This window comes from Thamnophis elegans, chromosome 16 (genome assembly GCF_009769535.1).
Source record: "Thamnophis elegans isolate rThaEle1 chromosome 16, rThaEle1.pri, whole genome shotgun sequence".
Classification (NCBI taxonomy): Eukaryota; Metazoa; Chordata; class Lepidosauria; order Squamata; family Colubridae; genus Thamnophis; species Thamnophis elegans.
Window position 1 is genome coordinate 30289504 of NC_045556.1, and position 14011 is coordinate 30303514.

The 14011-nt window shown below is 44.9% G+C and overlaps 1 protein-coding gene across 3 annotated transcripts in view; it reads left to right on the forward strand.

The window, feature by feature from the left end:
• FPGS (folylpolyglutamate synthase) overlaps window positions 1–14011 on the forward strand; it is a 35140-nt gene that overhangs the window by 13875 nt on the left and 7254 nt on the right. For 2 of the 3 annotated variants that reach the window (XM_032232865.1, XM_032232864.1), the window contains exons 2-9: window positions 1654–1782; window positions 3998–4051; window positions 5278–5342; window positions 7461–7575; window positions 8918–8995; window positions 10001–10062; window positions 11395–11497; window positions 13813–13890. In XM_032232865.1, coding sequence (XP_032088756.1) covers window positions 1654–1782; window positions 3998–4051; window positions 5278–5342; window positions 7461–7575; window positions 8918–8995; window positions 10001–10062; window positions 11395–11497; window positions 13813–13890 — 684 coding nt within the window. Of the gene's footprint in view, window positions 1–1210; window positions 1482–1653; window positions 1783–3997; window positions 4052–5277; window positions 5343–7460; window positions 7576–8917; window positions 8996–10000; window positions 10063–11394; window positions 11498–13812; window positions 13891–14011 lie in introns of those variants that run through there. The other variant, XM_032232863.1, reaches the window with a different exon arrangement.

Genomic DNA, 14011 nt, shown 5'->3' on the forward strand with positions numbered 1-14011 from the left:
ACGGAAGGTTCTACATTTAGGCAAGAAAAACGAAATCCACAGGTACAGTATAGGTGGCACCTCGCTCAAAAGGAGTAACTGGGAGAGGGATCTTGGAGTCCTAGTGGAAAACCATTTAAATAGGAGCCAGCCGTGTGCAGCAGCTGCCAAAAAAGCCAACACAGTTCTAGGCTGCATCAACAAAGGGAGAGAATCAAGATCACGTGAAATGTTGATACCACTTTATAAGGCCTTGGTAAGGCCGCACTTGAAATACGGCATCACAGAATACAGTTACCACGATGTAAAAAAGATGTGGAGACTCTAGAAAGAGTGCAGAGAAGAGCAAGAAAGATGATGAGGGGACTGGAGACTAAAACACATGAAGAAGAGTTGCAGGGACTTGGAATGTCTAGTTTGATGAAAAGAACTAGGAGAGACATGATAGAAGTCATCCAATATCTCTGGGGCTGCCCCAAAGAAGAGGGAGTCAAGCTATTCTCCAAGGCACCTGAGGACAGAACAAGAAGCAACGGGTGAAAACTAATCAAGGAGAGAAGCAATCTAGAACTAAGGAGAAATTTCCTGACAGTGAGAACATTTAACCAGTGGAACAACCTGCCTCCAGAAGTTGTGAATGCTCCAACACTGGGAGTTTTGAAGAAGATGTTGGGAAACCATTTGTCTGGAGTGGTGTAGGGTTTCCTGCCTGAGCAGGGGGTTGGACTAGAAGACCACCAAGGTCCCTTCCAACTCTGTTATTCTATTCTACTCTATTCTATTCTGTAATTATTTTATATCCTATGCTATGTTATGTTATGCTATCTTTTCCTATCCTATTCTGTAATTATTTTCTTTTTTATTCTATTCTGTAATTATTTTCTATTCTATTCTGTAATTATTTTCTATCCTATTGTATTCTATTCTGTAATTATTTTTTATCTTATCCTATTCTATCCTCTACTATTCTGTAATTCTCTTCCCTTCCCTTCCCTTCCCTTCCCCTCTCCTCTCCCCTTCCCTTCCCTTTTATTCCATTCCATTCCTTTCCCTTCCCATCTTGGTGCATGCATTAATCTTGCACACACTATGACTTTCTCCATTTTTTCAGCTCAACCTCCGTAAAACCCAATTCAAATAAATTTCAAGGTTTATCACATGGCCCATTTCCTGGGCATGCGAACCCTGCTGTCTTTCCTCTTAGATGTTTGTCAAGGGTTGTGTTTGCTCAGAGGGGGAAGGAAAGCTATCTCCCTCTCTCCCTCCCCCTCTGGGGTTACAACCTTCACAGAGACAGGACGATGGACGGACTCTGTCGGCTAGTAATGTCCAGCGGGGCTGGCTCGCAGGCAGCCCGCACTCTAGCCATGGAGTCTCCCAAAATCTGCCAGGGAGGGTCTTGCAATAAGCAGAATTTTTCTCCCAACGCTTTGCCGCCTTCTGAAAAGACGGTTGTGTGCAAAACTAAACGGGAATTCCAGGCTGATTTCTTCCTATTTCAGGTGTCTTTTTTTGGGTGGGGGGGATGGAGGAGGCGGTGATTAGGGAAGGTTTGAGAGATTCTCAAGAGGAGCTTGGGTGTCGGGATTCGGATCAGCGGAGTTGCTTCCTTTCTCCAACGGAAGGACCGGAAAAAAACACAAAAACCTCATGTCTGCCTGCTTGCAATTCTAGGATGCTATTCGGACTCTGAATACCCTCCAGACCAATGCCAGCTACCTGGAACAGGTGAAGCGAGAGCGGGGAGACCCCCAGCTCCAGTTGCAGGCCATGGCTGGGTTTTTGGAACGGACCGGCTTGAAGGTAAATTAGCTTTATTTTTTTTAATTCGGAACAGGGGCTTTCCTTGTTCCTGGGGTGGCAAAACCCACTTTTTTATTTAATTTTATTTATACATTTATATCATCCTTGCAACACTTCTACATCCTTTACATATCCACTGCATTTTTTTATCTATACATATATGTCTTATATCTGTCTGTCTGTCTGTCTGTCTGTCTCTATCTATACGTACAGTATTTTTATATATCTTTTATCTCATCAATTCCATGCGTTACATCTTTTATATACCTTTGATTGCCTTATATTTCTTATTTTGTACTATTTCTATACAGAATCGATCTTATATTTTTTCCCTCTTGTTAATTCTGCGGTTTTGTATTTATTTTATGGTCTCTTGATCTTTTTTCTTCCCTTTATCTCTTTCCTATTTTTCCCCTCTTTCCTCTAGCCAATTCCCATACTAAGTAGTATTCGGATTCCTCTTCATCTTTTAGCTCTTTTGTGAGTCTGTCCATTTCAGCGCATTCCGATAATTTTTTTAATCACGTTTTCTTCTGTTGGCTTATGTTTATTTTTCCAATTTTGTCCGTATGTGATTCTTGTCGTAATTACCGTATTTTTCGGAGTATAAGATGCACCGGAATATAAGACACACCAAGGTTTTGACGAGGCAAATTAGAGGGATTGACAGGAGAGAAAGAGAGAAAAATGCAGTAGGTAGGTAGGGAGAGAGAGTAGTTAGGTAGGTAGGTAGGTAGGTAGGTATAGGGATAGAGAGAGAGAAAGAGAGAGAGGGAGAGAGAGAGAAATACAGTAGGTACATAGGGAGAGAGAGTGTGTGTAGGTAGGTAGGTAGAGGGATAGAGAGGGAGAAATAGAGAGAGAGAGAGAGAGAGAGAAATACAGTAGGTACGTAGGGGGATAGTGTGTGTGTAGGTAGGTAGGTAAGTAGGTAGGTAAAGGGATAGAGAGAAATAGAGATAGAGAAATGCAGTAGATAGGTGGGGGGGGAGAGAGAGAGTTTGGTAGATAGGTAGGTAGAGGGATAGAGAGAGAGAAATACAGTAGGTAGGTAGGTAGAGAGAGAGTGTAGGTAGATAGGTAGGTAGAGGGATAGAGAGAAATAGAGAAATACAGTAGATAGGTAGGGAGAGAGAGAGAGAGTTTGGTAGGTAGGTAGGTAGGTAGAGGGAGGGAGAGAGAGAAATAGAAAGAGCTGGAGAGAGAGAAAAATACAGTACATAGGTAGGGAGAGAGAGAGTAGGTAGGTAGGTAGGTAAATGTTTCCAGGTGTATTTATCCATGTGCTGGAGAAGAAAATCGCTGGCAATCTGCAGCACCTAAGACTTCGTTTCTGCTGGCACAGCACTTGATCAACGTAATTCTCATCAATCTGTTGAAGAGCTTTCCAAAAGGGGGAAAAAAGTTTTTGCACTTAGCAAACCTCCCAAAAACAGCCCGTTTTTCGCAAAAACGGGCCCGTTTTTTTTTTTTAAAAAAAGGCAGGGATAGCCTTGGGGGGACTTGCAGAGTGTTCCGGGGGGGGGGGGCAAAAACGAGCAAAAACCGGCTTGTTTTTTGTCAAAAAAATTGCGTGCATAGCCTTATGGAGGCTTATAGAGTGCTGCTGGGGGCTGGAGGGGGGCAAAAAACGGTTCGTTTTTTGCTCATTTCTGCCCTCCCCAGCCCTTAGGAGCTCTCTGAAAGCCTCCTAGAGGCTCTGCACGGCCATTTTGGTGAAGGGGTTTTGGGAGGCAAACAAATAGCTGTATTTGGTGTATAAGACGCACCCAGATTTTCAGCCTCTTTTTTTGAGGGAAAAAGGTGCGTCTTATACTCCGAAAAATACGGTACACATAGAATTAGGTGCTTAATTTTTTCATTACATTTTTTCCCCCATACTTCCCCTTAATTTTTCCTAATAAAAATAGTTCCGGTTTTAGTTCTATTTGGTGCGTAGTAATCTCTCCGAGCCAGTCTTTTTCTTTTGCCAAGTATTTTTTTGCAGATGTCCGCGTCCGTCACTTATGATAATGCATTCCGTGTGGTTGGTTACATTTCCAGCATGCTGGTGAACATTCTGGAAGCATTCTCAAAACCCACTTTTTTGAGGGTGTCGTGCTTTTGAGGGGGGAACGAGGAGCGGAGGCAGGGTGAGGGCTACTCACCCTGGATTTCTGGTACGACGGGGTAAGGATGCCGAAAGCAAAAACTAAACACGGGTTTTGTCCGGCAGGTTGAAGACCTGGATCAACTCAACGTCATTCATGTTACTGGGACAAAGGGCAAGGTAAGAGGAGGGGAGAGGGTTGAAGACTTTTAAAATTTTTATCAGCGATGAGTAACAACAAATATGACGTCTGTGATAATCCCAGCACGGGATTGTGGGCATTGCAGTGTTTCAAATAAATATATCAAGGGAAGGAGATAAGATAGGATAGGTTAGGAAAGAAAGAAAGGAAAGAAGGAAAGGGAAAGGAAAGGAAGAAAGGAAAAGGAAAGGAAAGAAGGAAGGGAAAGGAAAAGGAAAGAAGGGAAGGAAAAGAAAGGAAATGAGGAAAAGAAAGAAGGAAGGGAAAGGAAAGGAAGAAAAGGAAAGGAAAAAAGGAAAAGGAAAGGAAAAAAGGAAAAGGAAAGGAAAGAAGGAAGGGAAAGGAAAGGAGGGAAAGGAAAAGGAAAGGAAGGAAAGGGAAGGGAAAGGAAAGGAAAGAAAGGAAATGAAAAGAAAGAAGGATGGGAAAGGAAAGGAAGGAAAGGAAAAAGGAAAGGAAATGAGGAAAAGAAAGAAGGAAGGAAAAGGAAAGAAGGAAAGGGAAAAAAATGAAGGAAGGAAAGGAAAAAAGAAAAGGAAAGAAGAAAGGAAACGGGAAAGGAAAGGAAGGGTGGGAAACGGGGAAGGAGGAAGAAGAAAGGAAAGCAGAAGAGAGACAAAGAGAAGGAAGGAAGGAGAAGGAAAACGAAGAGAAGAAAGAGAGGGGGAAGAAAGGAAGGGAGAAAAAAGGAGAAGGGAACGGAAGGGAATAAGGAGAGGGAAAAGGGGAAGAAAGAAGGGAGGGAGGGAAGGAAAGAAGGAAGGACCATTCAGTCCTTACAGTTTGTAAACAACATTGCTCCAGTGAGCCGTTTTTAGCATCAAAAGACATTTTCCAAACTGATTGAGAATAATTCCCCAATCCCTTCCTTGGCACCAAAGTTTGCCCACTTTTCCATCCACGTAAAATATCTGGAAGGGACAACATCTGGCAGAGAACCCGAGAGAAGACGATTGGTGATTGACCACGAAACTAGTTTTAGAAACTAATTCAGGGTATGAAGTGAAGGGGTCGGCAACCTTACGGCCCTTGTGGCCCCTTCAAGCCCCCTCCCCCCTTGGCCCAGTTTTCAGAATCCTGGTTTGGGATTCAGCTGTTCAGGGGGAACCAGGCTGGCCCAGATGGTGGGCAGCTTGAATTCCTTCCTGGTTTGAGTGGGGGGGCTGATATTTTTTCCCTCCCCCCCCTTTTTTTAACCCATCAGGGTTCGGCCTGCGCCTTCACGGAACGCATTCTGCGCAACTACAATTTGAAGACTGGCTTTTACAGGTAAATGTCCTTGCGGGCTGCTTGGGGGACTTAAATTATCTTCCGTGCCAACTGGAAAATTAGCTAGAAATTCAGTGTTATGGGATCTTTGCTTTCTTTTGCCACAGCCATTCTCCTTCTATTTGCAGGTCTTTCTCCGTCCTCCTCTTTATTCTTCTCCTTCTCCTCTTTATTCTTCTCCTTCTCCTCTACCTCTCCTCCTCCTCCTATTCTTATTCTCCTCCTCCTTCATCATCAGCACCTCCTCCTCTTCTTCTTCCTTCTCTCCCTCCTCCTCTTCTTCTTTCTCTTCCTCCTATTCTTATTCTCCTCCTTCACCACCAGCTCCTCCTCCTCTTCTTCTTCCTTCTCTTCATCCTCTTCTTCCTCCTATTCTTATTCTCCTCCTCTTTCACCACCAGCTCCTCCTCATCTTCTTCTTCCTCTTCCTTATCTTCCTCCTCCTTTTCTTCTTTCTCCGCCTCCTCCTCTTCTTCCTCCTCCTCTTCTTATTCTCCTCCTCTTTCACCACCAGTTCCTCCTCCTCTTCTTCTTTCTCCTCCTTCTCTTCATTCTCCTCCTCCTGCTTCTCCTCCTCCTCTTCTTCTTCCTTCTCTTCTTCCTCCTCCTATTCTTATTCTCCTCTTTCACCACCAGTTCCTCCTCTTCTTCCTCCTCCTCTTCCTCCTCCTTTTCTTCATTCTCCTCCCCCTGCTTCTCCTCCTCTTCTTCATTCTCTTCCTCCTCCTTCTCTTCTTCTCCTCCTCTTTCACCACCAGCTCCTCCTCCTTCTTTTTCTCCTTCTTTTCTTCATTCTCCTCCTCCTGCTTCTCCTCCTCCTCTTCTCCCTCTCCTCCTCTTCTCTTCTATCTTCTTTTCACCTATTTTCTTTCTCTCCTCTTTCTCCTTCCCCTTTTCATCTACACACACACACACACACACACACACACAAACACTATTTTTTTGTTCATTCCGTTTTTAAACTTCCCAATTATCCAACTGATGGAAACATAACAAGCATTTTTGATAGTATTACATTGGAAAAGGAAAAACTATTCTGCACAGTTGTTGCAGTTACGTCTCTGGAAACTTTTTTCGGTTTCCTGGCATTCTTGATTTTTTTCCAGCTGGTGAACAGGGTGCCCAACTACGCAGGCCTTTGGTCTCAGCTGGCACAATCTCTCTGAAAAAAGAAATAAAATGCACACACAGGGCTACAGTACTTCAAAAGCTCTGCTTCCTTTTGAAATCAAAGTTCAAACTGCATTAATTGTACCTTGAATTGTTATTAATCCTCATTCGATTTCCGGAAGATAAACAGAATTCAGTATATTATAAAATCCTGCTTTCAAAACTGGCTGAGCGATGGGTTGGTGGTGGTGTGGCCTGCCAGTGACCGGCAGAGTCGGACAGTGAGGAGGCTGGGGAGGAACCTGGGCCAGTCCTGGAGTCTGGGGAAGGGAGGGGGGCAGAGCCATATGCCCAGTTATCAGTTGCCTTCGGAGTCAGACATCAGTGAGGCAGAAGAATAGCTGGAGCCTGTTCCCAGTGTGCGCATGCGCAGAGCTGCCAGAAGAAAAGAACAGTAGAGAAATCAGGGTTGACTTAGGAGTAAAGCCACAGGTGGAAGGTGAATGGCCCCTCCCAGAGGGAATAAAAGAGGAGCGAAAGGGGAGGGGGCTTTTGCAGGAAACAATTCATTCGTTCGGTCATTAGATTTCTTTCAGGAGTGAGAAGATCTGTCCGTGAATCTCAGGGACTCTGTGCCCAGCCTTTCCTTGCACAGCACCTCAATTGGCAAATATTTACATGGCAGCTTTCCAAGGCAGATAAAGTCTGTGGTCATAAATACTCCTTTGAAAGACTCTTTGCCAAGCCTTGGCTGAATGTGAATGAGAGGAATTCACACTCGTTTAATAAAAGGGATTTTGTCAGGGCCAGAAATCTGCCTCCTGCTTTTTGGGGAAGCCAGGTTCAGAACAGATGGAGTTTTTCCTGACTTCATAACATTGAACAAAATACCTTCATTGCTCCGGGATTTCTGTTTCCGATCCTGGTGTGACAGTCGTTCAAAACTTGATCTAAGTAATCCTGTTTCTCTGATTTCTTTCTCTCTCTCCCCCCCTCCCCCCTCCCCAGTTCACCTCATCTGGTTCAAGTCCGCGAGAGGATTCGGATTAACGGTCAGCCAATCAGCCAAGAGCTTTTTAGCAAATACTTCTGGCAGGTGTATAACCGCTTGGAGGAGACCAAGGTATGTTTGGGGTCACCTGATGAGGAATCCCATCGAAGAAGCCAACAAAGCAGAGGTGGTTGGGATGAGATGGCGGGGTTGGGACGAAGAAATAGAAGGGACAAGGAAGAGACGAGCACAATGGAGAAAGGGTCCACCCCCCCCCCTCCAGTTTTTCCAATGTTTTCCTGAGCTTTCTGTCTTGGTGGATAAAAGAATATCAACATCTCCGTCCCCCAGATCTAGCTTAGGAATTAGGAGAAGCTCAACTATTTGTAAATCTTTGAGGTGAGCACATTCCAGAAATCAAAAGAGGTTCATTTAGACTGAGCCTAGATTTTGATAGCGACCAACGGGAGGTGGGTTTGAGACAATGATGAAATTCATTTTTTTTTTTACTACTGGTTCTGTGGGTGTTCCGTGATGGGCATGGCAGGGGAAGGATACTGCAAAATCCCCCTTCCCTCCCCACTCCAGGGGAAGAACACTGCAAAATCCCCCCCTTCCATCCCTACTCTGGGGCCATCCAGAAGTGGTATTTGCCAATTCTCCGAACTACTCAAAAGTTCCGCTACCGGTTCTCCAGAACCTGTCAGAACCTGCTGGATTTCACCCCTGGTTTGAGGTCTTGATAGTCCATTGCTCCAATTCCGATTGTCAGCGTTCCAGATATCATGCAGAATTAAATCAGAGTCCAAGGCAAAGCTATCCTTAAAGTTCCAATTTAATAAGACAGACATGTTGGCACATCTGTGGAAATCCCAAATCTAAAAGCTTCCTGGGATTCCACCCAGTTGAAAGTTCATGATCTTATCCCCACACCCATAAACCCATCACATGGTCCAATCTTCTTCAGCCACGCTGACATTTCCACCCATCTAGTTCCGGCCAGGTGCAGAGGTGCAGAGAGAAAAGATGGCCTTGGGCTTCTAGAAAAGAATGACAACAATAGCAATAGCAGTAGACTTATATACCGCTTCATAGGGCTTTCAGCCCTCTCTAAGCGGTTTACAGAGAGTCAGCATATTGCCCCCAACAATCTGGGTCCTCATTTTACCCACCTCGGAAGGATGGAAGGCTGAGTCAACCCTGAGCCGGTGAGATTTGAACCGCTGAACTGCTGATCTAGCAGTAGCCTGCAGTGCTGCATTTAACCACTGCGCCACCTACTCCTTTCTATTCGCCCCTCCCAACTACTACACTAATGAAACAGCATAGGAAAATAATAGAGAGTGTGGCAGGCCAAAAATCCTAAAATGGAATATAACTCCAGGCCTGACACACGCATAATAAATAATCAGTTTATTATATATAACTGCAGGCCTTACACCAATCCTCCTAACCTCCTTTGTGGTCTTCTCAGGACTCCCATCACGCTTCCATGCCTGCCTACTTCCGGTTCCTTACGATCATGGCTTTCCATGTCTTCCTGCAGGAGAAGGTACGTTGGACTTCAAAAGTCCCTTTTATAAAATTGGGAAAGATAGATGTGTTTGGGTAAAGGGTCGTCGTGATTGTTCAGAGGTTGACAATCTGCAGAGTCCAACCTCTGAAGATTCTCATGGAATCCACCCTGGACACTCTCAACCCTCCAATTGAGTTGAACCCAAACTTGATGCTTCCATGTCGTTCTCTTGATAGAGAAGCCGTTTGGACCATCCCTTTAGAAGTCAACCCTATAAAATCTCACTTCTGGCTCTCTCTGAAGTGATTATTCTGAGCCAGGCTTCCTTAAAAAGCATGAAGCGGAGTCTTGGTCCCGGCCAAACCTCTTTTATTTACACGACTGTGAATTCCTTTCATTTACAGTCAGCCAGGCTTTAGCAAACAGTCTTTCAAAGGAGTGTTTATCCACACGAACCTTATCTCGCTTGGAGAGCTGACAGATCATTAGTTTCCAAACACAGCCAACTTGGCAGAAAATCTCTTATAATTACAAATAGAAATTTCCACTCTTGACACGAACGGTTTCCTGCAAAAGCCCTCTCCCCGTTTGTCCCTCTTTTGTTTCCTATGGGAGGGGCCAATCACCTCCAAGGTGTGGCTTTACTCCCAAGTCGACCCTGCTTTCTTAGTTGTTCTTGTCCTCTGGCAGCTCTGTGCATGCGCACACTGGGAAGAGGCTCCAGCTGTTCTTCTGCCTCACTGCTGTCTAGCTCCCTCTCTGCCTCTAATGCAGAGCCCCCGTCTGAGCTTTCCTCAGCCTCCAGGACTGGCCCATGTTCCTCCACAGCCTCCTCACTGTCCGACTTTTCTGTCAGCTCGCCATAACACTGATCCTAGTTGGGTTTCAATAAATTAGCTCATTCTTGAAGACCAAAATATGACGGGGTGCAATTCCCATATCCTCAGCCAGCGAAGTAACCCATCCCTAGATCTACAATCTAGAGGACCCAAACCTCTCTTAGCCAATGAGACCATGACCTATTTTGTATCTTGTTCCCAGGTTGACTTGGCGGTTATAGAAGTTGGCATCGGGGGCGCCTACGATTGCACAAACATTGTCAGGTATGGAGGTCAGACATCGGGGGGGTGCTTCATCGCTAGCCCTCAAAGGGGTGGGTTTCCCTCTGTATTCAGAAGCGGTTTGGTGCTTGGTGGACATCTGCAAGGCTTTCTAGGACCATGTCAAGAATCTCACTTTCCCTCCTCGAAGACTGAAAGTATTAGTACCCCTTTATAAAACCTCAGTAAAGCCACACCTGGAATACCGCGTCCAATTTTGGTCACCGCATCACAAAAAGGGATGTTGAGACTCTAGAAAGAGTGCAGAGAAGAGCAACTAGGATGATTAAGGTCCTGGAGACCAACACATATGAAGAACGGTTGCATGGAACTGGGCTTGGCCAGTCTAGAGAGAAGAAGGGCCAGTGGGGACATGATAGCAGTATCTCAGTATTTGAGGAGCTACCAGAAAGAAGAGGGAGGTCGACTTATTTTCCAAAACCCCAGAGGGCAGGACAAGAAACAATGGGTGGAAACTAATCAAGGAGAGAAGCAACCTGGGATTAAGGAGAAATTTCCTAGCAGTGAGGACAATTAACCAGTGGAACAGCTTGCCACCAGAAGTTGTGGGTGCTTCATCACTGGAGGTTTTTAAGAAGACACTGCACAGCCACCTGTCTGAAATGGGATAGGGTCCCCTGCTCGGGTAGGGAGTTGGACTAGAAGACCTCCCCCTTCCAGCTCTAGTTTACTTTAGCTTAAATTTACTTTATTGTCATTGCACATCGTACAAGGAATTAAATGCCATCTTCAGTGGACATTATAACTATAAAAATAAAAGCACAAACATGCATCCTTCACACTCTATATAAATGAAATTGAAAACCCCTGATATCGCATTCATACTGCACTATATACCATAGAATTCAATATAATTACTGCTCTGGGATAGAAGCTGTTTTTCAGCCTATTTGTTCTGGTTTTTATTATCCGGTACCGGCTGCCAGATGGTAATAGTTCAAAAAAAAGAAAGGGTGCTCAGGATGAGATGAATTTTTAAGGATGTTTTGAACTTTCTTAAGGCAGCGGGAGCTCTGAAGCTCTTCCAAAGAGGGGAGAGGGCAACCCATGATCCTCAGGGCAATGACGTTGACCCTCTGGAGCGCATCCTATCTGCCCCTGTGCAATTGGCCAACCAGACACAGGCGCAGTAAGTTAAAATACTCTCTATGGTGCAGTGGTAGAAGGTCACCAGCAGTTTCCCCTTCAGTAGTTGTTTCCCGAGGTCGTATCATCTCTGCTGGGCCCTTTTGATTTGATTGATTCTGATTGATTGATTGATTGATTGATTGAGTCTTCTTCATCTCCCCCCTTTTTTCTTTGTCTTCGTTGTAGGAAGCCAATAGTGTGTGGGGTCTCCTCCTTGGGCATTGATCACACCAGCATCTTGGGAGACACCATCGAGAAGATAGCTTGGCAGAAAGGCGGCATATTCAAGGTAAGATTCCTTGGGGAGGGGAATGGAATCTTCTTCCCTCTGCTTTCATGTTATTAAGATGGGCGTGAGCAGCAGGACAAGACACCTCTTGGCTCTCTGATGACTCTAGAAAATCCTTCTAAATCGAATAAGCAGTTTTGACCCTGGCTTAAATTTCTTCAAAAGATCCAGAAGTTTTCTCTACCTCATTTGCATGTTTTGTGCTCATGGACTATAAACTATGAATAATATACATGTAGTCCTTGGAGTGGCCTAGAGGGGGAGCTCTCGCCTCACCCTCAGGAGGCTGTGAGTTCAATCCTAGGTTAGAGGCAGATATTTCTCTCTCTCGGCACAAGGATAATTTATCTGCCGAACAAAACTACTCATCGGCAACAAGAAAGGCATCTGGCCAGGAAACACTCAGCTCCATTCAGTTGCCCCGACTCCATCCCACAAGGGATTATAGGGTCGTTAAAAGAAGAGGATGATGATACCTTTAGTTACTACAGTTCATTGAGTCACTGTTTGAAGTTACAACAGCACAGAAAAAAAGTGCCCTATGGCCATTTTTCACACTTATGGCCGTCACAGAATCCCCATGGTCCATGTGACCTGATCGCAATTCAGACGGTCGGCAACTGTACTTGTGTTTATGACGGTTGCATTGTCCCTTTTTGTGACCAAAAGGGGAAGCCAGATTCACTTAACAACTGTGTGACTAACTTTAACAACGGCAATGATTTACTTAACGACTTCAGGCCATAAAATGGGGGCAAAATTCACTGAAATGCCTCGCTTAGCAGCATCGATTGTAGGCCCCATCGCAGTCGTAAGTCGAGGCTGCTGGTAAAATAGAACATAAGTAGAACAAGATCCTTAATATTTGGTATTGCTACACAGCCTGGGTGAAAAAATATATATTTATGGCTGGAGTTTGCATTGGGTGGAGATATGGGTGTGCAGAAACACGCTGTCAGCCTTCCAAATATCATCCAGAATTAAATCAGAGTCCAAGGCAAAGCTATCCTTAAAGTTCCAATTTAATAAGACAGACATGTTGGCACATCTGTGGAAATCCCAAATCTAAAAGCTTCCTGGGATTTCACCCAATTTAAAGTTCATGATCTTATCCCCAAACCCATAAATCCATCACATGGTCCAATCTTCTTCGGCCACGCTGGCATTTCCACCCATCTAGTTCCGGTCAGGTGCAGAGGTGCGGAGACAAAAGATGACCTTGGGCTTCTAGAAAGGAATAACAACAACACATTCCACCATTCTACTCCTTTCTATTCCCCCCTCCCAATTACTACACTAATGAAATAGCATAATGAAATAATAGAGAGTGTGGCAGGTCAAAGATCCTGAAAAGGAATATAACTGCAGGCCTGACACGCATAATAAATTGTTACTTTAGCTACTGAATTACATAATTAGAAAGATGTGACTGCAATTTTCAATTTGTCTTTCTGGAGGAAGCAATTTGAAGGCACCTAATTATATTAAAGAGGGTGGCTCACTGGCTAAGCTTGTCTTGTGTCATAAATCACATTACCCTATAAGATGCATCCCTCCCAAACTGGCTGCAGTAACCCTGAGATGCAACTTCAGCTGACAGGGTGTATGGAACGTACTCTCTCTCCTTTCTACCATGACAACGTGGGGGAATTGACATGCTGAGCTTATCAGAAAGGTCGGCAGTTCGGCGGTTCGAATCCCTAGCGCCGCATAATGGAGTGAGCTCCCGTGACTTGTCCCAGCTTCTGCCAACCTAGCAGTTCGAAAGCACGTAAAGATGAAAGTAGAAAAATGGGGACCACATTTGTTGGGAAGGGAACAGTGTTCTGTGAGCCTTCGGCGTTGAGTCATGCCGGCCACATGACCACGGAGACGTCTTCAGACAGCGCTGGCTCTTCGGCTTTGAAACAGAGATGAGCACTGCCCCCTAGAGTCGGGAACGACTAGCATATATGTGCGAGAGGAGCTTTTATCTTTAATTACATTAAGTGCCCTTTTAAAGTTTGTACCGTAAGAAAAACGCCACAGTTTGCATTAGCTACAGTGCACTCTAAAAAAAAAACGAAGAAGAAGCTAATATTTTATCCATTTGCTTACAAAATGTCAAAACCGCCTCCATCAAAAAGTCTTTGGGCGTCCCACAGACAATAGGATACTCAAAAGAGTCCAGTTTTCTAGGGCAGCCCCAAGGGGTGTGCATTGCAGTAGTCCAAACCCCAGGTGATCAGGAGTCCTCTTACCTGTTACGGGAGCAGAAAAATCTTCCTCTTCAGCCTCGTAAAACACTTCTCTAAATGTCCTGCTCTGCTTTTCAGCCCGGTGTGCCAGCATTCACAGTACCGCAACCGGAGAGGCCGTTAGAAGTCTTGAAACAGAGAGCTGAAGAATGCCAGGTAAGGATGCCTTGTGCCTATCAATGTTTTTATATGTTGTGGCCTTGCCAGCAGAGCTGGCAGCGGATTCGGACAGTGAGGAGGGTTAGGGAGGAGCATGGGCCAGTCCTGGAGTCTGGGG